Genomic DNA, 26,109 nt, shown 5'->3' on the forward strand with positions numbered 1-26,109 from the left:
TCGATCTCCTGACCTTGTGATCCGCCTGCCTTAGCCTCCCAAAGTGTTGGGATTACAGGCGTGAGCCACTGTGCGCCGCCAGTTCTCTGTGTTTTAAATCTATTGGTTGCTTTACTCAATCTTTCCCATCAGGTCCCTCCTATTTTCACCAGTGCACATTTCCTTTTGGCTGCTTCCCATTTGGCCTGTATTTTGGTGATATTTTCATTCTTCCATTTTGTCCTCCTGAGGTCTGCCACCCTCATTCTTTATTTCCTGCTAATGTCTTCCCGTAGCTTCCCTGAACTCTTGTAAATTCTTTTATGTTTTTGTCTATTGAATCAGTTTTATTTCATGAAGTTTTATTAATTTATAACAATATGTTTGGACAAAGCTTTAATCTGTTGCATGTAACATTTCTTTGGATGTTCATCTGTCATTTTTCTTTTTTCTTGCACCATCTTTGTAAAGGCTTTTTTGTTTGTTTTTTGGTTAGTAGGTATGAAGTAGCTCTTTGCAGGAGCCTCAGTGGGCCAGCAGACAGAGCCGTGTCCCATACTAATAGGAATTTTCATGACTTGAGGGTGTGTGTGTGTGTGTGTGTGTGTGTGTGTGTGTGTGTGTGTGTGTAATCCTTTCAACCTTTGCTATTCCCTTACTTGCTGAAACTTTGGCAGTGAACCTTGGTGGTGTGTCTAATGCAGTCTCTTTTTCATCTTGCCTCAGCAACAGACTGCTGCTTACAAATATGGCTTGCCTGTATGGTTTCTCATTCCATATCAATCACACTGTGCCCAGGGAAGCTGTTACCGTGAATCTGCGCACCTGTCCCTGTCCAAGAAAGTTATGACTGGTTTGTTGTTTATTTGAGGCTCCGCCATTTTTATCTGAGATCTACAGCCATGAGCAGCCTCTCCAAGCATTTTCCTTCCCTTCTTTCTGACCTTCACTGCAGCTTGGCACATCTTTCTTACATTTTCTGGTTTCGGGGCTACAGATGTCTTCCAGTTTCCTCAGGGATGGAATTTGCATTTTTTAGTGTACTGCTTATTGCTTTTGGGTGAATTCCAAGAGGAAGTCCTTATAAGTCAGGATACTATGACAAGACAACTCTAGTTTTTTTACCTTTTCTCTGGCAGTTAAAAATCTTGGTTTTTTGTTGTTGTTGTTACTTTTTAAAAGTAACTTTTCAAATAGAGCTAACTAATAAAGTAGTTTTGCAGCAGCTTTTAACTTTAAGGTCTAGAATCATCATTTTAGTAATAAGGTATCACAAGGAAAGAAATAGTAGTTTTTATTTTGACTATTCCTCAAGAAATTGAGAAGTCAGAGGAAGTTAATGGAGAGAAATTCAGAATAGAGCATAGGTTAGTATTTATACACTAGAGGCCTTTAGGTTTGTTGGATTTGTTTATCTGGAAGACGGCGTTGCATTACTGGGCTTACCAGTTTTGCTATCAAGCATCAATTGTGGTTACCCATTTATGACTTGCCAGCGTTCCTGAGATGTTCCCTTAGCGTTCTTAGGATGCTCAACTCAAAACTCTTGGCTGGATTTATGGTTGAATTAAACAGACCTTTCCATGTACAGCAACAGTCTGCACGCAAGTATGAGAACAAAAAGAAAGTATGACATACTTTGTTCAAGCATCATTATCCAGAAGTAGAAATAACCTAGACATGAGATCATTTGAGAACTAAAGAGAAAGGAAGTTAAGCTACCAAGTATCTGTTAATGACTAACTCAATTAAATTTTTAAATGCCAAGGTGCTAAAAATCAGAATATATATATTTATCTGGGGATCTTGGGCAAGAGAGACAGAGAGGAGTTCAGTTCAGAGGATGAGGAGTCTTGCTTTTTGCTTAGGTAGGACAAGGAGAAAATATTTGCAGGGAGGGTCTGAGCACATTTAGGCTGGGGTGAGGTGGGAGAGTAGAGCCCTTCCTTCCTGCCGTCACTGGCTCCCTGGATGGGCATCAACACCGTAGCCAGGTCCATGCCTGCTTGACAAGCCCAGCTAAAGCCCAGTGTAAATGACCGTGCACAGGGCCTGTCCCTGCTGAGCAAGTACAGGGAAGGAGGGTGGGTGGGGAGGGGCCACACCAAAGTAGGAAAAGTGCACGGAGGGACTGGGAAGGGGGAAGGCCAACTTGACTGATGGTAGAGCTTTCTCTGGAGATTGCATTTATTTTTAACCATGAGACAGTGAACAGAAAACATATATGGAATAGAAGTAATTTTGCCTGGCTTGTGAAGATTATTTTGGATACGACTGACTTCATAATGAATATACTGCTCCCCCACCACCACCTCCACACACACACACTTTGGTTAATTGACCCAATACTGAGGGTATCTTTTCCACTTCGGTGAAGGGCACTAGGCTGGGATTCTAGATTAACCAGGCTGGTCTCATCCCTCAAGGCTAATGAGTGAATGAACCAAAGCAGAGATCACACAACCAAACAGATTAGAAACAGATGCTTAGAAAAAGCTTATTTGAGGCAGAAGTGAGAAAGGCACTTATATAACAGACCTGTGGAATCAGGCATTCAAAAGAGAAGGGGCCAGCATGGTGGCTCACACCTGTAATCCCAGCACTTGGGTCATTTGAAGTCAGGAGTTTGAGACCAGCCTAGCTAACATGGTGAAACCCCATCTCTACTTTAAAAAAAAAATTAGCCAGGCATGGTGGTGGGCATCTGTAATCCCAGCTACTGGGGAGGCTGAGGCAGGAGAATCGCTTGAACCTGGGAGGCAGAGGTTGCAGTGAGCTGAGATCGCGCCATTGCACTCCAACCTGGGTAACAGGGTGAGACTCCTTTGCAAAAATAAATAATAAAATGAGATAAGAAAAAAATTAATAGAAAAAAAGAAAAACTTTGTTGATAGTATAGTACAATGTGTGGAATGGTAGAATGGCTTCTTGGGAAAGGGGGAATAGTTGGAGGGGTGGGTGGCCAGAAAGAAAGAAAGGGTGACTTTTTCTCCAATGTGAGTGAGACGCAGCCCACAGTTCTATTCCTCGCACCCCAGATAGCTCTCTGGTGCCCCTTCTGTGCCCTTTTGTCCAGAACTGCCCCCTGGGGGTCTCTTTTTCCCATCTCCTCTTTCTCCATGACCCTCACCATTGGGCCTGGTGGTTCATTTTGCTTTTTTGGTTACACATTTAACCCCTTCCCTTGATTCTCACGGCTTTCACCCTGAACCCATAGCCCAGACCCAGCTCCAGCTTCCAGACAGGAAAGCCCACAGGATGTCCTTTTATAGCCCTAGGGAACGTTCCAAAGCACACTCACACCTCCCCCTCCCCCTCCTACTTCCTCCCTTCTGCCCTGATTTCAAACTTTCTCATCAGTGTTGGACCTTTTTTTTTCTTTTTCTTTTTCTTTTTTTTGAGACGGAGTCTCGCTCTGTCACCCAGGCAGGAGTGCAGTGGCGTGATCTCGGCTCACTGCAAGCTCCACCTCCCGGGTTCACGCCATTCTCCTGCCTCAGCCTCCCGAGTAGCTGGGACTACAGGCGCCCGCCACCACGCCCGGCTAATATTTGTATTTTTAGTAGAGCTGGGGTTTCACCGTGTTCACCAGGATGGTCTCGATCTCTTGTCCTCGTGATCCACCCGCCTCGGCCTCCCAAAGTGCTGGGATTACAGGCTTGTGCCACTATGCCTGGCCCAGTGTTAGACTTTTACCTCCTCCTCTCAGTAGCTAACCATTTGTAACATTGGGTTAGTTTTTCCACAGAAATAGATTTTATAGCATCACCTTTTGATTTCCATTGCTGCTGTCCAGATTGGCATTTCAAGCATGAACTGTGACAGTTGCTTTGTGACTGGATGCCCCAGCCCCTGCCCTCCCAGCCCTCTTTCTTTAGTTATATATAGTACCGTCGTCAGGTTCATTTTTCTGAAATTGTTGTTGTTGTTGTGTTGTTAGTCTTCCCTCAGTGACTCCTGCTGCCTACAGGGTAAAGACCGTATTTTTCAGCTGGGCATTTGGAGTCCTCTAAAGGAGGGGGGTCCCCAGACCCTGGGCGGTGGAGCAGTGGTCTGTGGCCTGTCAGGAACTGGGCTGCACAGCAGGAGGTGAGCAACAGGCGAGCATCACCGCCTGAGCTCCACCCCCTGTCAGATCAGCTGCAGCATTAGATTCTCATAGGAGCATGGACCCTGTTGGGAACTGTGCATGTGAGGGATCTAGGTTGTGTGCTCCTTATGAGAATCTAATGCCTGATGATCTGAGGTGGAACCGTTTCATCCCGCAACCATTGCCTCCACTTTATCTGTGGAAAAGCCGTCTTCCACAGAACAAGTCCCTGGTACCACAAAGGTTGGGGACCGCTGCTCTAGAGCCTGACTTCAAATCATTTCTAAAATACATCTTGAACTCTCTGGCTCTGATTCTCACTCTTTTTCCTCTGTGCCATCATGTTTCTGTCCTGTAACTCTGTGGATGCCATTCTACTTCCCAGGAGTGCCTTTTCCTTGTCTGTCTCCTATCTCTTTCCAAGTATTATCCAATGTTTGAGACCAACTTGAGTTCAATTCTCACCTTCTCCATGATGGAAGCCTTCCCTCTCTTTCAACCACTTCATCTCACATGGAAATCTCATTCCCTTGTGTCCTTCTGACACTAAATATGCAGCCACATATAAATATACTGGCCGAGTGGTCCACTTGTTAAGCAGCCAATATTGACCTCCACTCTGTGTGAGGCGTTGTGCCTAGGTAGGCACTGAGCTGCAAGGGACATTCGAGATTGGGTTCCTGCTTTTTAAGGGCATCACAATGCATTCTCCACACACGTGGGCTCAACCACCACGGTGTGGCTTTGACAGCAATGAGCACAGAGGGGATAGCAGCACACGTACTCTGCACCAGATGCCAGGATGTGACATTTGTTTTCGTTTTTGATACTAAGTTTCACGCTTCTCACCCAGGCTGGAGTACAGTGGTGTGATCTCGACTCACTGCAACCTCCACCTCCTGGGTTCAAGTGATTCTCCTGCCTTAGCCTCCCAAGTAGCCGGGACTACAGGTACACGCCATGGCACCTGGCTAATTTTTGAATTTTTAGTAGAGGCAGGGTTTCACCATGTTGGCCAGGCTGGTCTCGAACTCCTGACCTCAGGTGATTCACCCACCTTGGCCTCCCAAAGTGCTGGGATTATAGGTGTGAGCCACCACGCCTGGCCGGGATGTGACATTTGAACTGAGTTTTAAAGCAATGATAGAAGTTTCCAGGTGAAGAAAGTGGGCAAAGCACTCAGCCACAGTGAGCCACGCATGTGGAGACCTGGAGCCAGATGGAGACAGCGAGAGGGGAGGGAGAAGCTGAGGGTGTCATTAGGCAAGAGTAGACTATCTGGAGAGGAAAGATGGTTGTTTTTAGGAAAATAACTTTGTTGATACTATAGTGTAGTGTGTAGAATGGCTTCTTGGGAAAGGGGGAATAGTTGGTGGGGTGGGTGGCTGGAAAGAAAGGAATTATTAGGTGGTTATTTTAATAGAAATAGACACTAGAAACCAAGAAAAATGACCCTACTTTCTGTTGCCTCAGTCTTCGTGAGTATATGTCTGTGAGTGTATGTCTATTTCCTCAACCAGATTATAAGCCCGGGCTCTGCAGTGCATGTTTTACCTGTTTATCTTTAGAATACCCACGGTACTTAGCTTGTGACTGTGTCCATAAAAGGTAATTAATGGATGCTAATGATATGGCTGAGGTGCTGTTTATCATCTTCCCACCAGACTTCGATGTGTAAAAAAGTAGTGCTTAGCCTAGCTCATTGTAGACACTGAATAATTAAGAACAGACTGTAAAACAAGAAAGGAATAAAATATGCAACAATATGCAAAATTATTCCAAAGAATAAAGTATGCAAAAAGTATTTGCATACCTTGAGTGCTTAAAGGTGACTTTGTGAGTGAACCGACGCCTCCCCGTATGGGATTCCTGTGCAGGGGATGGAGCCCCCTGCCCACCTGGGTGGGTTCAGGGAAATTCCCATGACAAAGGAGAGAAGGTGGCACACAGCTTGGGTGGTATCAGTGAGTCTCCTGTTCTGATGTGTTTTTCTTTCTCACTGCTTCCTGCAGATATTCTCTAAGCCACTTTCATCATGGGAGAAATAGAGCAGAGGCCAACCCCAGGATCACGACTGGGGGCCCCGGAAAATTCGGGGATCAGTACCTTGGAACGTGGACAGAAGCCGCCCCCAACGCCTTCAGGAAAACTCGTGTCCATCAAAATCCAGATGCTGGATGACACCCAGGAGGCATTTGAAGTTCCAGTAAGTTGGGGGCTTATCTGTGAACCCAGGAATGTGGTGGGGGGCAGCCTTTGGTGTGGGGAGGTTCGGCTCATTCCCATGGCCAGTGACATGAGGCGGCCGGAGGGCTTGCGTGTTCAGCACCTCCCTCCCCATCCCCTCATGGCCCCGCTGACCCATTCTGGTTTCGAGCTCTCCAGTGTCTGAGTTATGCATGAACCACCCATACAGTGATGTCAGTGGCCTCGGCACTTGAATTTTACTGTGACTTTCCATTCGAATACATATGTAATGTAAGTGCGTATGTATACATTATGTATATATATGTAACTGGAGGGAAGAGTGGTCTTGTGGCTGGATCCCAGTTTAATTTACTGGTCATAGGCAGTTCCTCTGTCACATTGGTGCTTGTGCGTGTGTGTTTGTGGCCGGGGGGCTGTCGAACTCTAGTCACTGGCAAGAACAATCCCGAGAACATCATTAAAGAGCCACGTGTGTTTTCATGTGAGGGAATCAGGAGAGCCTGTGGATGCCACCCCACAGGGTGGGTGTGGGAGTATCGAAAAGCCTCTTTCTGAGCCTACCATATGGCAGCCCTAGAGATGGGGAGGCCCTGCCACCCCAGGGCCCTGGACAGAGTAGCCTGGGGCCCAGAGCGGTCACAGGAGGAGCCTGCAGCCTGGGCGCCTCAGCAGCTGGAGCCGCTGGAGCCCTGGCACTACTCACTTCTGTTCTTCTCTGAGCTCCTGCCTGGCCTTTCCCAGCCTCGCCTCTCCCAGCCTCGCTGCTCCCAGCCTCGCCGCTCCCAGCCTCCTCCTCAGATCGCTCCTGCTGCCGCCTGCTTCGTGCAGCTGCCGCACATCTTACTCCCCGCAGGAGAGGAAGTGGGAGTGTCTGGCTGGCTAAGCGGCCGGCCCACTCCCTCTCATGGGCTCAGTCCAGAGAACTCTAAGCACGCCTCAGATCTAGTATTTTGGGTTTTCTGTCTTGAGTATCAAATACCACGTCTAATATTGTTTGTGGGGGAGGAAAATAACTCTTGAATTTCAAGCAGCCAACTTATCAAGAACTCTGGGAGCACACCTGTTTTTAACGTGGAGACGATCTGTGTGTCATTCCTGTTGGCTAGAGGGGCTGGAATTTAATAGCCGGCATTAACGTTGGTAACCCATCATTGAATCATTTATGGGATATGAGTCAGCAAATTATATTTATTTCAAAGAACATCGCTCAGAGCATATGAACTAACATTAAACATCTCAGGAAAAGATAAACTCAGAATAGCTATGCTTAAAACCACCAATTTATTGCACACTGCAAACCACCTTTGTGTTTTCTGATTTTCTTGTGGAATTTGTATCTTTCAAGGACTTGGGACAGCTTTGTATTTTGGTGAACAAAGCTATTGTTAATCTCCTAAAATCATAGACTCTGTTGAGGAGAGCCCCTGCCGTCCGGTTAGAATTGGGCCTCCTGGCACATGTGTTCCATATGTGTGCCACCTCACCCGCTTTTTTGTGTGTGTTGTCAGGCTGGTTCAGTGAGGTGTTTGGTTTCAGTGCTTCCTATTCAGTACTGTGAAGGACTTCTGAGCCCAGGTTTCTATCAGCACATTCTATTACACGATGTTCTGCTGAGTGGGTTAGACTGTGGAACTGGCACATGCCGCTCTTGTGTGCACTCACTCCAGGGATCGTTGGGCTGCACTCACCTTCAGTTCTTCTTGAAACCAAAGTAAGTCAAGACCCCATTCCTAGCTACTATTTAGCACCTATCTAGGAACTCCCTGCCCAAGAAGTAGTAATAAAAGTGTGTTTTTATCTTTTAAAATTATTTTTCTTCATAATTTCCGATGGCTTATGCTTTGCATTTATAAGCCCTTTGTCTGGAAGGAACCTTTCTCATAAGGTTTCTGATAAACTCCTATGCATTCTTCTAAGCCCTATCAGTTTTACCTGAATGCCTACTCTCTCAGGCAGTGGACAGGGCTTTTTCTTTCTTCCTGCAGACCTCTTTACTCATACACCTATCGGATGCATGAAGGAGCCTGAGTTCAAATACTGGCGTCTCCTTCTGATAGTTGTGCAGCGTGAACAAGTTATTTAACCTGTCAGTATTGATAAAATGAGGCTAATAATAAACTCTATACTATATGAGAATAAAAAAAGAGGTGACAAAGTGTTTGGAACAATTCTTGACATGTAGTAAGAGCTTAACTAAACACAGGATTAGTAGTATGACGTGTACTTCCAACTGCCTGCCTGTTCTGTCTATATCCCCAGCATCTAGCATGGCACCTGGTGTATAGTAGGTGCTAATTAAATGTTTACTCACTGTTAGAGTGAGTTTATTTTACAAGTAGAATTAATGCCATTGTTTGTTTTCACATGTCTCCTCCATTCATATTTTTCTTTTTCTTTTTTTTTTTTTGAGACGGCGTCTTGCTCTGTCTCCAGGCTGAAGTGCAGTGGTGCGATCTCGGCTCACTGCAATCTCCTCTTCCCGGGTTTAAGTGATTCTCCTGCCTCAGCCTCCCAAGTAACTGGGATTACAGATGTGTGCCACCACACCCAGCCAATTTTTGTATTTTTAGTAGAGACGGGGTTTCACCATGTTGGCTAGGATGCTCTCGATATCCTGACCTTGTGATCTGCCCACCTCAGCCTCCCAAAGTGCTGGGATTACAGGCGTGAGCCATCATGCCCGGCCATATTTTAATTTTTCTAGTTTGGTCAGAATGTTTCTCTTAGCCTCTGGGCAATAGATATATTCCTTAACTGGCTGTAGAAAGTCATATATCAGCATTGTTGGTGGTGGAGCTGATTCTGAGTCACTATCTCGTGCTCTTTAAGAGCAGCCACAGCCAGGCCAGCGGCATCTGGAAGGCATCGGCTGTGCTGGCTCAGTCATCAGGGATTGGGAGGAAGGTGACTACAGGATTGTGAGAGACTCAGCCCCCTGGTCTTGCTTTAAAACCTTGCTGTGGAACTTTTTGCTGGGAATTCAAGGCCAAGTGTCTGACCCTGGAAACATCCTTTGATGGAGTGCCCCAAGTGAAGGACTTCTCATGGCCCAGTTACATTCACCACGCAGCTGAGCCGGGCGCTGGGCCAGAAGTCCCTGCAGTTTCCTTTGGGGATGACTGGTGTCTTTCCCTGGGGGTTGAATTTCCTGGGCCTTTGCTTATTAATTTTGTTTTAAAATATGGATTTGCAGGTAAAGCAGTCGTTTAAAATGCAAATCCCCTAAATGCTTCCTGGCAGAAAGAACCACACCATCTTCTCCATGGTGTCTGCGTCCTTCTTTGTACCCAAAAACAATTATTATTAAAGCGCTCTACCTTTTGGAAGGCTTTGGCAGTTAGCTCCAAGATCTTTTCTGTTCCGTAGCTGGTTCCACAAGCACCTTTGCGGTTGAACTTGGATGGTCTTTTTAGGTATTTCCTCTGCGGAGTGGAAAGTTCAAGGGCAGTATGTATAGTAAATTGCATGGTGTTTTATCATCTTTGTGTGGAAAACACTATGCAAATAAGCTTCAGCCTGTGGTTTATGATATATGTAACTTTCTCTTCCAACCAGAGGTTATGAAACGGAGTGACTCTTGGGCATCTGAAAGGGTTAAGAAGGTGCCCCTATGCCCGCCCAGACCATTTCCCTGATGGTTCCTGGGAAGGTTTTCTGTGTCCCCTCCTCATGACCCTGCTAGTAAACAAACACTGTTCCCACTGACAGTAGGATGAAGCAGATGGTTTCCTCTCCAAGTGTTTATTCAGTTTATGTATTTTCATTAGCAGTGTTTCTATAGGAAGAGCAGAGGAAATCAGACACAGCCATTTTTATTTTTTATTTTTTGAGACGGAGTCTGGCTCTGTCGCCCAGGCTGGACTGCGGTGGCCGGATCTCAGCTCACTGCAAGCTCTGCCTCCCGGGTTTGCACCATTCTCCTGCCTCAGCCTCCCGAGTAGCTGGGACTACAGGCGCCCGCCACCGCGCCCGGCTAGTTTTTTGTATTTTTAGTAGAGACGGGGTTTCACTGTGGTCTCGATCTCCTGACCTTGTGATCCGCCCGCCTCGGCCTCCCAAAGTGCTGGGATTATAGGCGTGGAGCCACCGCGCCTGGCCGCCATTTTAATTTTTTTAGTTTTATTTTTTGCTTCTTTTGAGCAGCCGTGGTAAAAAATGCTTGGGGAAGATGCTCACAGGTGACAAAAAAGACACCTAGTGCCTGTCGAAGGGTTCGAGGGAGTGGCCAGTTGCAGGAAGGTGGACGGTGGCACAAGCCCCGAAGCCCCCCAGGAGAGCAGGGGCAGGAGTTAGCTGTGGCCGAGGGAACTCGGCGCTGAGAACCATCATCGCAGGAAACGATCCCTGTAACTTTCTCGTGTTCCTGTCTTGTCACTGCTGTACTCCAGCTTTTGTAGCTCCTGAGACTTACGTAGGATTCATCCTTTGCCTGAGGATCAAGTGTGGGCTTCGTAGCTCGGGGAGCCTGGGAGAGAGCAATGAGCCTGCGTGGAGGGGCCCTGTACACTGGGAGGTGCCCGGGCAGCTCCCATTGTTCTTCTCAAGCACAGTCCTTGGCTGTTTGTCTTCTGCATTAGCTTCTCATGCCGGAACACCCTCTTATTTGTTTACCTGCTTAGTATTGGCCTCTTGCAGGTCGAGTGGCCACTTATTTTTTTTTTTTAATTTTTATTTTTTTTGAGACGGAGTCTCGCTCTGTTGCCCAGGCTGGAGTGCGGTGGCCGGATCTCAGCTCACTGCAAGCTCCGCCTCCCGGGTTTACGCCATTCTCCTGCCTCAGCCTCCCGAGTAGCTGGGACTACAGGTGCCCGCCACCTCGCCCGGCTAGTTTTTTGTATTTTTTTTTAATAGAGACGGGGTTTCACCGTGTTAGCCAGGATGGTCTCGATCTCTTGACCTCGTGATCCGCCCATCTCGGCCTCCCAAAGTGCTGGGATTACAGGCTTGAGCCACCGCGCCCGGCCGAGTGGCCACTTCTTGGAGGGCAAGGCCTCTTGTTCTTGTTCATCATTATATCCTACACCGCAACAGTGCCTGTGCATGAAACTGACTGGTCACAGTTCTGCTCGGTCATTTAACTATAGAGAGTTGGTGCTGTCTTAGCATAACAAGGGAAAGAGCAAGTGGGAAGAGCTTCTGAGTCCCTTCCTTGTGTTTTCACAGCGTGAAGGTGGCGCTGGGATTGGAGTTCGGCCCACAGGACCCTCAACTTACCCATCTTCTGGGCACTAAGCCGCCTCCTTTGTGAGATTTGCGGACTTCCTCTGCCTCCTACTTCCACACAGGTGGTCCCTGGTCAGCTTGGCCTGCCCCTCTAACACCCCACATCCCACATCCTCATCCCATGCTGTGCTGTTCTCACCACTTTCTAAAAACCCACCCCATCCTCACCCCAAACACATTGGTCAAAATCCCACCAACTGGCGGGCCTCTCCCAGACTCGTGCTGCAGGCCAGCCTTCTCTCCCTGCAGTGCTGATAGCTCCCCTCCAATCAGACCTTGAATCATGGTCTCTAATCTTGCCCCTCGCACTCATTATTCCTGGTGAAGTGACTCAGTTTTTTAATCTGCAGAATTAGGCACTGGGGCCAGATGATGTTAAAGGCTGCTCCCAACCCCTTTCCTTCTTTGGAAGTGAGGACCCTGTGTTGACATCCTTCTTGACGAATTAACTTTTTGTGACTGTATTTGTGAATTTTCCAGACAGATGGTAAAATCTTTGAGGAAAGAGATTTTTAACCTTACAGCAAACCCTAAGGCCCTCAAAACCTGGTTAGACACAGTGGGTACCGTGTGCCTCCTAAGTGCTAAAGAAAGCTGTGTGATGAGAATGAAGATGCATGCCACGATTTATATGTCACATGCCAGTCGCGGGCCTCGGGAAATGTCATGACTGGCCTTATGTGCGTGTGGGGTGGCTGTTTACATAAAACTCACTGTATCACATAGGGCTGAACTCCATGCTGTTTGACCACGGGAAATGGAAGATGGAAAGAAATCAGATATTTTCTTGATAATACATTATTAGTAGAAAACTCAAGTTTAAGTTGAAATCAGAGAAGACCTAAAGTTTTTGAGAAAAGTAATGAGTTTATATATCATAAAAGACCACATAGGTTCTTTCCTGGTGTCAGAATTGCCTGTGCTATCTTGGAGACCTAATGAGGAGTGTTACAAATTCAGCCCATACTTGATTAAACATTGATTTCATTTCATTATTATACCTTTTGAAATGTAACAGTTCTTTCATTCCTTTAATTTTCACTGAAACCTAGATTTGAGATCAATAGGGAGCTTATTCTCCGAGGGCTCTGGTTCAGGGTAAGGTCTCCACTGGTGACAGATTCTAGAGCTTACTTCATAAGCTCCATCTCAGCAAAAGGGACAGAGCCGAAGTTTGTCTTTTCAGAAAGCTCAGGGTTTCCTCTTTGTGGCCCTGAAGTTGGTGTCAGGGGCTGGCCTTGTGCTCACTGGTAGCAACTGTGCCTTTGTGGAAGTGTGTTCATTTTCTCTTTGTCTATATTTGTTTATTAAAAAGTTGTTTTCTTGAGATAAGACCTTGCTCTGTCACCCGGGCTGGAGTGCAGTGGCACGATCATAACTCACTGCAGCCTCAAACTCCTGGACATAAGCAGCCCTCCTGGCTTAGCTTCCCTAGTAGCTGGGACCACAGGTGCATGCCAGCACACCAGGCTAATTTATTTTTATTTTTATTTGTAGAGACGAGGTCTCGCTATGTTGTCCAGTCTGGAACTCCTGGTCAAGCAGTCCTCCCGTTTGGCCTCCCGAAGTATTCGGATGACAGGCATGAGCCACTGCACCCAGCCACATCTTTTTTATTTCTAATGAATTTTGTTTCCCAATTTATTTTCATTTTTTTGAGACAGAGTCTTCTCTGTCACCCAGGCTGGAGTGCAGTGGAGCAATCCTGGCTCACTGCAGCCTTGACCTTCTGGGCTCAGCAGGCCTCCCACCACAGCCCCCCTAGTTGCTGAGACTACAGGCACACATTACCACATGTAGCTAATTTTTTTTTTACTTTTTGTAGAGACAGAGGTCTCGGTATGTTGCCCAGGCTGGTCTCAAACTCCTGAACTGAAGTGATCCTCCTGCGTTGGTCTCCTAAAGTGCTGTGATTACAGGCATGAGCTACTGTGCCCGGCCTGTTTTCCTTCTTAACTTCTTTTTCAGTCATCTTAGGGAATGCACCCTTTTTGTAAGCTGAAGAAAGTTTTTTTTTTTTCTTCTTTCTATTTTTCTCCCCCAAAAGAGGTGAAATACACATTTAACTAAAGGTCTTGAGGGGGCGGGGTCTGTCTTTTCTATAAGTGTTGCAGTTCTGACTCTCCTGGAATGGAGTCCGTCCCTGGCAGTGGGGCTGTCCCTCCAGTGGTCTCATTGTAGTGATAATGGAAGGAAGGTGTTTAGATCCCAGGACTACTTAATTTTCTTCTTTTGCCCCAAATGCTTCACATGTAAGACGTGGAGGTGGTGGAGGAGGAGAGGAGGAGGATAGACCCAGATAAAATTTAATTGGCCCTTTCAGACCTGCAAGGAGGCGTGTGTGCCCGGAACTGCTTTTGCTGCCGTACGCAGCTACACTTTGAACTAGAGCAAGCAGAGGGAACTGAGCATGTTCCCCCAGCTTTACAAAATAAGTCAGCATTTCTTTTTTTCTTATCACTGTTGCTTTTGGCTCCCTTTATTTGCAAAGTTTCTGAAACGGAATTTAAGGCTACTTTGCTTCGCATGGTCATTTCTGTGTTTTATTTAACTTGGAGTGATAAATGGTGCTTGTCTGAGTCTAGCCCCATGAGATTACATTTAAAGGCTATTTTGGCTATTTTAATAGAGGAAAAAAATTTTTTCATAAATCATTTTAGCTAAATACTGTTAGCTTTCCTTTCTGGCGTCTCATGGGCAAAGAGTAGAATTTAAGTGCTGGTCTGAAATGTTTGTGTGCACCCCTTTCAGCTGTAGTTAAGACCCTTGTGATCAAAGTCAATTCTGCAGCTCTGATATGCTTGCAGTAATTCTTTAACAGCTGTTTGCTATTTTCTCCCAGAAAAAAAAATCAGAACCGAATAAAAAGAATAAACTAATTGAGAACGTCTGAATCTGACTTAAAAATGGGCCGTAATCTGAGAAAATGTAGGAAGTTTGCAAAGCTGCTTTTTTTTCTCTTTTAAATGAAAACAATATTCTCAATGATAAGAAACAGAGGGGTTAAGGGGAAATGCAGGCCCTGGGTCCGGGCCGCCTCACTTCCTACCTGTGTGGCTCTGCCTGAGTGGCTGGACATCGTATCTCTACACGTGGAGAATACCTACCACTTGAGGCCCAGGCTCTAATGAGATCTTCTGCAAAAACACCTTGCAGAGAACACATATTTGGTTCTCATGAAAGTAGGTTCTCTTCCTTCCTTTCACCCTGAACTTTAGTTTCCTTCTTGTTCTTTCACAGAATTGAGGCCCTGCTTTCAATGTAGAGCTGTTGGCTGGATCAATGGGAGAAAAGAAAGCGAATGAAAGCCCTTGAGAATAAAAAATCATGTGCTTGTGTCAGATGGAGTTGTTCCTCTTAGACCACAGCTGTCTGGAGTCTCACATCAAACTGGGGCTTTCTTTGGAGGGGGATCATTACCTAAGCCAAAGCTGAGTCCCAGGTGGCTTTAGGAAGGTCTGTAAGAACCCAGCACCACTTGGACAATTGCCGTGAAACCTCCATTTCTGCCAAGCTCGTTTAGTGCCTTTTCGTGGACTTACCTGCAGCTTCTGTGAGCTTCAGTTTAATCAACTTTAAAATCGAGGGGGTTGCCCTTTGAGCTCAGAAATTGTACGTGCAGTTTTGCTTTGCTGATTTCTTGATCTCCTCTATTTTCTTAGCTTCAAAACTTCCATTTTCCTGGAGTCAGGATGTTCCTGGGTGAACCATGCATCCCTCTACCATAGACTAAATGAATGGTTTTAAGGTAGACATAGGATTTCAAGATCCTCTGGGGCAGGTCTTCTCAATATGGGCTGTGCGGGTTCATTTGAAGGAAGCGCTCAGCCAGCTGGATGTTCTTATGTTAGAATGTAAGTATAAAAACATTGCACATATTAAATGGACTGATTTATAAAAACTATCTGCCATGTTTGAACGTTCAGTTCTTTGCTGTGTTCTATCACTTTGAGCATTTGAGTTGGAGATAATGATTTTAACTCATAAGACAGACACAAAATGACTTAATCAGTTTGGGATTTCTCTTCTGTAGATAGAATGATCATGTAAAAGAGCAATTCTCAAAGCTGTTAGCACTTTGTAACTTTGAACGAGAGCCTCATAGGTCTGTGTTTCCTCATTTATACAAACAGGAAGTTGGACCAGATACCCACAATGGAATTCTGTGGCTCTGGTTTCATTTTATGGAATGTGGTCTTGGAAACATGATATGGGTTTCACAAATGTGTATCGACATGGGAGCAAGGTGCTACTGGTGATAAGAAAATGAATGAAAATAATAACCACCCTCTGAAAAATCCCTTGCTGTGTGCCAGACATTGTGCCAAGTCTGTGCGTACATTATCTCATTTGTTGCTAAGTGAACCTATGAGGCAGGTGTGAATAACACCGATTAGTCTCACAGGACTAAGTGACTTGGGGCGGATCAGAGTGCTGGAGAGAAGGAGATGGAGTTCCAGCCCAGGAGCACCGACACCTACGCCTGTGTGTCACTCACTTTGTTAATGGTCTGGGGCCATACAGAGCCGTTAGGATAATACGGCATGTTAGCTGTGCTAGCGCCTGTGACAGGTGCCAGTGGATGGTGGTGCTCTTTTTTTTTTTTTTTTTTTGAGATGGAATCTTGCTCTGTTGCTAGGCTGGAGTGCAGTGGCGCGATACCGGTTCACTGCAACCTCCACCTCCCGGGTTCAAGTGATTCTTCTGCCTCAGCCTCCTGAATAGCTAGGACTACAGGTATGCACCACCATGCCCAGCTAATTTTTTATTTTTAGTAGAGATGGAGTTTCACCATGTTGGCCAGGATAGTCTCTATCTCTTGACCTCATGACCCGGCCGCGTTGGCCTCTCAAAGTGCTGAGATTACAGGCATGAGCCACCGTGCTTGGCTGGAAGGTGCTCTTCAATGGGCAGGATGGGTTGAAGAGGGCGGGGTCTGCAGAAGGAAAGCCTAGTGACTAGGGGTTTTGGCAATATCATCTCCACATGGTAGTTACTGATAAGGGCCAGGGCCCTGCAGAAGGAATGTCAGAGGGCTGACAAATACAGGAGAAACCCAGGAGGTAGACCTGACAGGGCATGGCAGCTGATGGGACAGAAGCAGGGAGCCCCCCGGGAGTAGGAGAGCACCCACAGTCGTCAGGTTTACAGCCTGGATGGCTCAGTGCTGTCACCGAGGACTAGGAAGTCAACTCTGTGACAGATGTTTTACTTGAAATAAAGTCTTCCTGCAGTTGACGTGAAAGGAACATTGCTAATGTTGCCAATAGAAGGCATTTCTTTTGTTTGTTTGTTTGTTTTTTGAGATGGAGTCTCGCTCTGTTGCCAGGCTGAAGTGCAGTGGCGTGATCTTGGCTCTCTGCAACCTCCGCCTCCCGGGTTCAAGTGATTCTCCTGCCTCAGCCCCCCGAGCAGCTGGGGCTACAGGCACCTACCACCATGCCCAGCTAATTTTTGTATTTTTAGGAGAGATGGAGTTTCATCATGTTGTCCAGGCTGGTCTCGAACTCCTGATCTCAGGTGACATCCCCCCCCCCCACCCCCGCCTCAGCCTCCCAAAATGCTGGAATCACAGGCGTGAAGCACAGCACCTGGCCATAGAAGACACTGCTTTGTTTTTTTATCACAAAGAATAATCTGTGGCTCTGGAAATTAACTTCCAAGATTCTTAGTGATGATGTAAATGGTACAAACTGGAAGTAACACATGGAAGTTGATTGCTTGGTTTCAATTTATGTTAGGAAAGTTATATTTCCTCGTTACATTCCAATTTCATCTTCCCAGAAGTTCCTCTGTTAAGCTTGTCACACCTGGGTGACCACCACGCTGGAAAAGCATTTAGATCCAGTGTTTTCAAAGGACTCTGTTCAAAAGCATTAGAAAGGAGCAGGTCAGTTTCTTCAGCTCATTGTTTAGTTTTGATGTAATTTGCCTGTGACGTGAACTATGAAGTGCAATTGGCTATTATCCCATCTTCCAGTGACCATTTGTCAGTAAGTATTTCTGCCACAAATAGAATTCAGGTGCTCCATTTCCTTTGATCTTGGCATAAGACTGAGTGTGTAAAGCATTGCAGAGCAAGACCAGAGGGCATTTGTGGAGTTGTTAGGTTATCACAACGATACACTTTTTCATGTTTGAAAGCTGAATTACTTTCCTAGGGCAGCCATAACAAAGTGCTACAAACCCGTGGCTTCAACAATAGGCAGTTACTATCTCACAGTTCTGGAGGGATAGGCGAAACAACCGAGTCCCTATCTTCCTGACCACCCATCCCTTGCCAGGGACTCCCATTTGCTGACCCCAGCCAGAAGCCCCGGAGTAAGAGAGCCGAGGTGAGCAGTCTGTGGAGCTCGGCCCGCAGGCAGACAGTGAGAGAAGAGCCAGGCCAGCCTCTGTGGTTGGAGACCATCACTTCTGCCTCACAGAGAACATGAAGGCTGCGAGGCGTGGGCTGCCTCCACCCCTGCCTCGCTAACCTCAGGCTCTCCTCTGCCTTGGCTTCCATTCCTGCATTCTCTGACCATGGGATCCTTTGTACCCCCCGACTGATCCTTCCTCCCTTCACCTACAGGACATGGCTTCACATGGCAGGCGTCAGTAAGAATACCTTTCATTCAGTAAGAATACCTTTCATTCACACATCAGTCCTGGGATTCTCAGACATGCTCTTAATTCCTAGACAGTCTCAGCAGTAGAATTCAAATGATGAAGAAAGAGACTGGTTTATGTAGTAGTCACAGCATAATTTGAATATAAGAGCTGAAAAATCCTCAGATGTTACTATTAACCATCTTATCTCTTAGCCTGATTTAATTATTTTTGTAAGGACGAAGATGACATATTTTATTAGAGCTGTTAAATGGGATGTCTGGTTTCAGGATCCAGTGCTGAGAACAACTCTTTTCCCTTTATTGACTCGATTTCGGTTGCATTTCACAGCTCATTGTATCCATCCAGGTAGATTTCTCCATGATGATGGGACCTCCTGTTTGTTGCCCACAGGACTGAGCTGCTTGGATTTGCATCATTCCTCTGAACATGCCTTGGGGTTTATTACGATCTCATCAATTATTCCCATGAAACGAGGAGAACCCTCCCTCCAAGCACAACAGTACGAGTGTTTGCTAACTGTGGACTCTGCACTCCCTCATGAAACCAAGAGTGTTTCTTCTTCCGTTTCCCTTCCTTTCCATTTTAAGGACCATTTCTCTAAGGCAGACTTTCCCGTCAGGACCCTCCCCGCCTTGTGTCTCTTTTGAAGCTCCTGAAAGGTCCGAGCTTTATTAGAAAATAAAGTTCTGATTTTCTCCAGAAAACTGGTTCAGCAGAAACCAAGACACTGCCAACAGCCCTCCGGCGTCCTGCCAGCCGGGCTGTTAGAGTCTTTATGTGGGTGGGTACAAGTTGCCTTGCTTAGCTTCGAAACTTAGTTTTGCCCTCTTCTCTGGCTTCTAAAATGCTGGATCCAGGGGCCTGGAGAGTTGGTTTTGTCTCTGGTTATTGTTTAGTGGCACACAAGGTACTGACTGAAAACAAGGGCTTTTTTGTACATCCCTTGTACCCACATGAACTCTTGAGGAGGTCAGTGATGGTTGGAAGTCCCCGCTGGCACCGTGTCTGCTGTAGCGTTGGGGGAACGCGTTAGTCGTAGCCCATTTTTCTGGGCTAATCCATCCCTTAATGACTTAAGTTGACATTTATTGAATTATAGTGTATGAGTTAGCTAGCGCTGCTGTAACAAAGTACCACAAACTGGTGGGCTTGAAGAATCGTAGTGTTGTATGGTCTCAGCTCTGGAGACCAGCTGTCTGAGATCAAGGTGTCAGCAGGGCTGGTTCCTTCCAAGGGTTGTGAAGAAAAATTGGTCCTGTGCTGCCCTCCTGGCTCCTAGAGGTTTGCTGGTAATCCGTGCCTTTCCTTGGTTTATAGATAGAGCCTCTGTCTCTACCATCATCTTCATGTGGTTTTCTTGCTGTGCAAGTCTGTGTCTCTGTGTTTTCCCCTTTCATAAGGACATGGTCATACTTGATTAGGGCCTGCCCTACTGACTTCATTGCAACTTGATCATTTGCAAAGAAAACCTTTCCAAATAAGTTCATATTCACAGGTAACAGGGATTAGGACTTCATCTTTTTTAGTGTGTGGAGGAGGGGAGATGCAGTTCAACACAACTGTATAACAACTCCCATTGTTTTATTTTAACAAACCATTTGAAAAATGTGCTATTGACTGTTGCTGTGACTTCTAGCTGTATAACTCATTTCACCAGTTTTCTGCTCTTGTTCTTTTGGAGCATAATGTAGTCTGGGACATTTTCCCAGTAAGTGGAGGAGACCAGAACTCTTAAATCACATGTATGTGTACTTGGAATTAGAACTGAAGTATGGGTGGCCATATGAGATGAGAAATCTCAGCTGTATTAATCTAGTGAACTACAGGAGTGAGTGTTTTTTTGTTGTTGTTGTTTTTGAGTTATTTTTCTTCACCATCCCTCTCCCACCATTTCCCAGTGGATCAGTAGTGGGAGAGTGCGAGTTTGAAGCTACCAGGAGCACCTCCCAACCAATCCTGCTGCATTTTTTTCTTTCTTTCTTTTTTTTTTTTTTTTTTGAGACAGAGTCTTGCTCTGTCACCCAGGCTGGAGTGCAGTGACGCGATCTCGGCTCACTGCAAGCTCCACCTTCCGGGTTCATGTCATTCTCCTGCCTCAGCCTCCCGAGTAGCTGGGACTACAGGCGCCCACCACCATGCCTGGCCAAGTTTTTGTATTTTTAGTAGAGATAGAGTTTCACCGCGTTAGCCAGGATGGTCTCGATCTCCTGACCTGATGATCCTCCCACCTCGGCCTCCCAAAGTGCTGGGATTACAGGTGTGAACCACTGCGCCCAGCCTCCTGCTGCATTTCTAACGTTCATGTTCATTCTGGCAAATGTCTGTTCTTTAGATGGATTAGTCCATGTTGAAAAACTGTCTTCACTATTATCCTAGCGTTTTGCTCAGTCTTCAAGAAGTTATGTCAAGGAATATCACTAATCATTTAAGAAATGCAAATCAAAATCACAGTGAGATACCAGCTCACACTTACTAGGATGGCTACTATTTAAAAACAAACAAACAAACCAGACAAAAACAAGTACTGATAAGGATATGGAGAAATTGGTACCCTGTGCACTGTTGGGCAGAATGTAAGATGGTGCAACTGCTGTAGAAAATTTTATGGCAGTTCCTCAAGAAATTTAAAATAGAGTTGCTGTATGATCCAGCAATCCTTCTTTGGGGGCATGCCCAGATTGAAAGCAGGATCTTGTAGAGATAATTGCACACCCATGTTCATAGCAGTACTGTTCACGCTAGCCAGGAGGTAGAAGGATCCTAAACATCCATCTTCGGATAAACGGAGAAGCAGAGTGTGCTATATACGTGCAAAACTGTGTATATTATTCAGTCTTACAAAGGAAGGAAATCCTGCCATATGCCACAACATAGATGAACCTTGAGAACATTATGCTAAGTGAAATAAGCCAATTACAAAAAGAAAAATACTATATGATTCTACTAATACGAGGTACATAAATAGAAACAAAGTAGAATGGTGTTTGCTGTGGGAAGGCAGAAATGGGGGCTGTTTAATGGGTACAGATTTGTTTTGCCAGATGAAAAAATTGGGAGATCTTCTTCACAATGTGAATATACCTAGCACTACTGACTGTGCACTTAAAAATGGCTAAAATGGGCCGGGCGCAGTGGCTTATGCCTGTAATGCCAGCACTTTGGAATGTCTAGGTGGGTGGATCACCTGAGGTCAGGAGTTCGAGACTAGCCTGACCAACATGGTGAAACCCTGTCTCTACTAAAAATACAAAAAATTAGCGGGGCGTGGTGGCGGGCATCCGTAATCCCAACTACTGGGTAGGCTGAAGCAGGAGAATCGCTTGACCCCAGGTGGAGGTTGCTGTGAGTCAAGATAGTGCCATTGCACTTCAGCCAGGGCAACAAGAGTGAAAATCCGTCTCAAAAGAATAAAAAGAAAAAAGAAAAATGGCTAAAATGGTAAACCCCATGTTATGTGTTTTTTAAAATCACAATTAAAAAACAATGCCACAGAGCAGCAATGTGATTTGGAAACTAGTTACATTAGCCCCAGCTGATTGAAGTCAAAAATTCAAGTTTCCCTAGCATTGATCGCCTCATTTGGTGCTTATCTTCTGTTTGTATAGTATATTGTTAGTTACCATGTTGTGGATCTTGCCTCCCAGATCCATCACACCCTTTAAGGCTGTAACTGGCTTCTCTGGGATTTCCCCAGTTGCCTGTGTGTTTCCTGCACATACCAAGAGTAAAAAGTTAATGGAACTTCTTTTTTGTTCATTGATCCACTTATGGGATCTTCTGCAAATTACCTAATTCTAAGGATGGGTTCACCTCGTATTGCATGATTTGCTTGGTTTCTAGGCTATCTAATGATTGAAAACACATTGCAAAGATATACAATGTTAAAATGATACTGAAGTTACTAAAGGTATTAGATGTTCTTTATTTTCTAGCAGTTGCTATATGCACTGACCAGTTGAGTAATAAGATTCTCACAACCTCAGAAACAGGAATTTGTAATTCTTTTTAACAATACAAGATGACAGAATCTTTTAATATTTGTATAAAACTTACCTTTGAGCAAGCAAGCCAAGTAGCATCTCCCTGCTGCTCTTGACATACAGATCCTGCAATTAAATATTGTTTTTTGAATAACATAAGACATTCCAAGCAGAGAGCTGCTAAGACGTAGCATGTGGACCTTGCTCTAATTAATTCCTTGCTAGTGACACATTTTCTGTTTACCCTTCTACCCACATTTTCCCCTCCTTTGCAAAGATTCATCTAACGGTGAAGATGAAGATAGAACACATCAAGAATGGTGTTTGTGCTGCTGTGTTGTAGCATTCAGAAACTTGCAGTGAGGGATTTTTTTTTGCAAGAAATTTAAAAGTTGTGTTTTAATAAAAGGGTAGCATTTGGGTAAATTTCCCCATTATGAAACCTTTCTTATTTATATTTTATTTACAACATGAGGCCTCTGAGCAACAGTGTAAAATATTATTAACTGTTATAACAGTGACAGGACATATATACATTAATAATCTCAGATTTCTTTCCTTTTTTCCTTTTTTTTTTTTTTTTGTTTTTGGAGACAGGGTCTGTCTATTGCCCAGGCTAGAGCAAGTACAGTGGTGCAGTCATGGCTCACTGCAGCTTCAACTACCTGGGCTCAAGCAGTCCTCCCACCCCAGCCTCCTGTTTAGCTGGGACCACAGGCAGTCTCCACCAGCTAATTTTTAGATGATGATGATTTATATACTTTCTTCTTCTTCTTTTTTTTTTTTTTTTTTTTTTTTTAAGAAAGATGGTGTCTTGCTTTGTTTGTCAAGCTTCAGTTTTTGTTTTTTTAGTGGATAAGGGTTACACAGCATCGTATATGATAAAAACTAGAAATGTAACGTCAGCAACCCTGGTAGAAAGCCATGGGGCTTGCAATATCTCACTTTAGTACACTTCATTTATCTCTACTGTATTGGCTATTATGGGTTAAGAATATGAAATAAAAATAAAAGGAAGACAGTACACAGATTTATTGTATGAGTGTTGAAGAAGTACTCAGAAAGCAAGTGTTGTTTAAAATCCAAGTTGTGATGGTATAATGACATTTCCTAGTAGGCAGCCTGATGGTCACTGGTCATGCCTGCTACCACAGGATAAATGAGCCATTGCCTGTCACTTGCTTTAGAGAAGTGGGCACTCCCCTCCCCTCACCCACTCACCCGAGAGAGACTTATTTGGGCATTATTGAAAAAAATTTGTCGTTGTCCATGAGCCCGTTACAGGTGATTTTAATAATTACATGTTAACATTACAACTTTGAGTATAAGAGGTTTTACCATCTTTGAAAACATTATAGGCTTTAGTGAGAACTAGAGAAACATATTTGGTCTTTCACAGAAATTAACCCTAAACCCTCCAAGTTCCGTACTGTTCACCCCAGTGCAATCTATGTTTATTGTAGCAAAGTGAGAAAATGCATAAATGGTTAAAGAAAAAAAAAAAACCTCCATCATTCAACCCAACAAAAGCATTGATGATTTAGCTTATGTTCTTGCAGTTGTTTTCTTTTATCTATGTTCTCAATTAAGAACCTGTGGCTTGTAAGCAATAGTAAATGACTCTGGTTAATGTCAGCAGAGAAGTGGGCTTGTTGTGAGGTCCCTGGGCAGCTCACCATGGTCAAAGAGTGTGGACATGAATTACTGTGAGCTAGGCAGTCACCTCATTTGTCTTTTCTGCTTTTTTTTTTTTTTAATAAAACCAGAATATATTATACATGGTGCGTGTTCCTCACTTTCTGTGCCTTGGGAAACACTGCTGTGATGGGCATAATGAGTCTCAAGGAGGAAGGATCTACAGGTAAAGGAGATGCACGCAGAAACAGCCTCTAGTTTGTCAGTAAGCCATGCAATTAGCAGGTGTATTAGTCTGTTCTCCTGCTGATAATAAAGACATATCAGAGACTGGGTAATTTATAAAGGAAAGAGGTTTAATGGACTCACAGGCTGAGGAGGCCTCACAATCATGGCAGAAAATGAAGGAGGAGCAAAGGTACGTCTTACATGGCGGCAGACAAGAGAAAGTGTGCAGGGGAATTGCCTTTTGTAAAACCATCAGATCTCTGAGACTTATTTACTACCATGAGAACAGTATGGGGGGAACTGTCCCCCCATGATTCAGTTATCTCCACTTAGCCCTGTCCTTGACACATGGGAATTATTACAGTTCAAGATGAGATTTGAGTGGGGACACAGCCAAATCATATCAGCAGGGAATGGTTTAGCAGTTTACCATGACAAGCCTGTGTGCAAGATAACCCTAAGATACTGCTTCGGCCAAGCTGATACTGGGACAGAGGACACAGAAAATAAATTCTTAAGCTCTGGAGCTAGGGAGAATAGAGGATGGCCAAAAAAAGAAAAAAATACTCTGGACGAGCTTAGTGGCAGTCAAGGAAAGCAGAAGCAGTCAAGCAGTTTACAGGGCAGTGCATACTTTCCATGTAGATACTGTGTTGTCATTCATTTCTATTTTATATTTTATGTTTTATTTTACTTTAGTTGAGACAGAGGCTCGCTCTGCTGCCCAGGCTGGAGTGCAGTGGCACAATCTCGGCTCACTGCAACGTCCGCCTTCTGGGACCCAGTGATTCTACTGTCTCAGCCTTGAGAGTAGTTGGTATTACTGGTGCCTGCCACCACGCCTGGCTAATTTTTGTATTTTTAGTGGAGACAGGGTTCCATCATGTTGGCCAAGCTGTTCTTGAACTCCTGACTTAAGGTGATCCGTCTGCCTCGGCCTCCCAAAGTGCTGGGATTACAGGCGTGAGCCACTGTGCCTGGGCCTCATTTCTGTTTTGGAGTTCAGATTTATAAAGGGACTGGAGTACTTTTTTTCCTCAGAGAATAAAATATCCTCCTTAAAATTTGCCCTTTTGCTTTATTTTTATTTTATTTTATTATATTTTATTTTGTTTTTTGGAGATGGAGTTTTGCCCTTGTGGCCCAGGCGGAAGTGCAGTGGTACAATCTCAGCTCACTGCAACCTCTGCCTTCTGGCTTCAAGTGATTTTCCTGCCTCAGCCTCCCAAGTAGCTGGGATTACAGGTACTCACCACCACGCTCAGCTAATTTTTTTGTATTTTTAGTAAAGATGGGGTTTCATCATGTTAGCCAGGCTGATCTTGAACTCCTGACCTCAGGCGATCTGCCCACCTCAGCCTCCCAAAGTGCTGGGATTACAGGCGTGAGCCACTGCGCCTGGCTTTTTTTTTTTTTTTTTCTTTTGCTTAACTAATGAATCTTTAGGGGCCTGTTATTTTTCCTTCACTTCGTCTCACTTTACCACCATCTAAACTACAGTTTGGTATACAGTCACTTCAGATTTTATTTATTTTTATTTTGAAGGAGAACTGCTGGAATTTGTAGGAAAAGATTTCTGTCGAAGTAGTTTTCAGATTTTCATGATGGGAGGGTAGATTTCATAAATGGGCACCAATGTGCCTAATTAATAATGTATACAAAGATCATCTCCTTACAAATTCCAGGCATGCCTCATCTTACTGCTCTTTGCTTTATTTGCCTTTGCAGATACTACGTTTTTCACAAGTTGCAGGTTGGTGGCAACCCTGCATTTCGCAGGTCTATTGGCTGCATTTTTCCAACAGCATGTGCTTATTTCATGTCTCTGTGTCAGCATTTTTTAGCAATAAAGTATTTTTAAGGTATGCACATTGTTTTTAAAGACATGCTATTGCACACTTACTAGACTAAGTACACTGTAAACATAATCTTTATATGCACTGGGAAACCAAAAAATTTGTGTGACTAATTTTATTGCAATGATTGTTTTATTGCGGTGGTCTGGAACCGAACTTGTAGTCATCTCCAAGGTATGCCTAGACATCTGTTCTGAGAAAACTACACTTTGAAACTTCATATTGAGAGTGAATGGTGATTTCAATGCTATTGTCTGATTTTTGCCAGAAATCAGTCTCTAATGGGTTCCCTATT

General features: G+C 44.8%; 1 protein-coding gene across 5 annotated transcripts in view; it reads left to right on the forward strand.

The window, feature by feature from the left end:
• The window catches only part of FARP1 (FERM, ARH/RhoGEF and pleckstrin domain protein 1), a 303,581-nt gene that overhangs the window by 60,553 nt on the left and 216,919 nt on the right, over window positions 1-26,109 (forward strand). For all 5 annotated transcript variants that reach the window (XM_028837234.2, XM_077973887.1, XM_077973885.1 and 2 more), the window contains one exon: window positions 6,082-6,275. In XM_028837234.2, the coding sequence (XP_028693067.2) occupies window positions 6,105-6,275 (171 nt within the window). In that variant the 5' untranslated portion in view covers window positions 6,082-6,104. The remainder of the gene's footprint in view (window positions 1-6,081; window positions 6,276-26,109) is intronic.

Source organism: Macaca mulatta, chromosome 17 (genome assembly GCF_049350105.2).
Source record: "Macaca mulatta isolate MMU2019108-1 chromosome 17, T2T-MMU8v2.0, whole genome shotgun sequence".
Taxonomy (NCBI): domain Eukaryota; kingdom Metazoa; phylum Chordata; class Mammalia; order Primates; family Cercopithecidae; genus Macaca; species Macaca mulatta.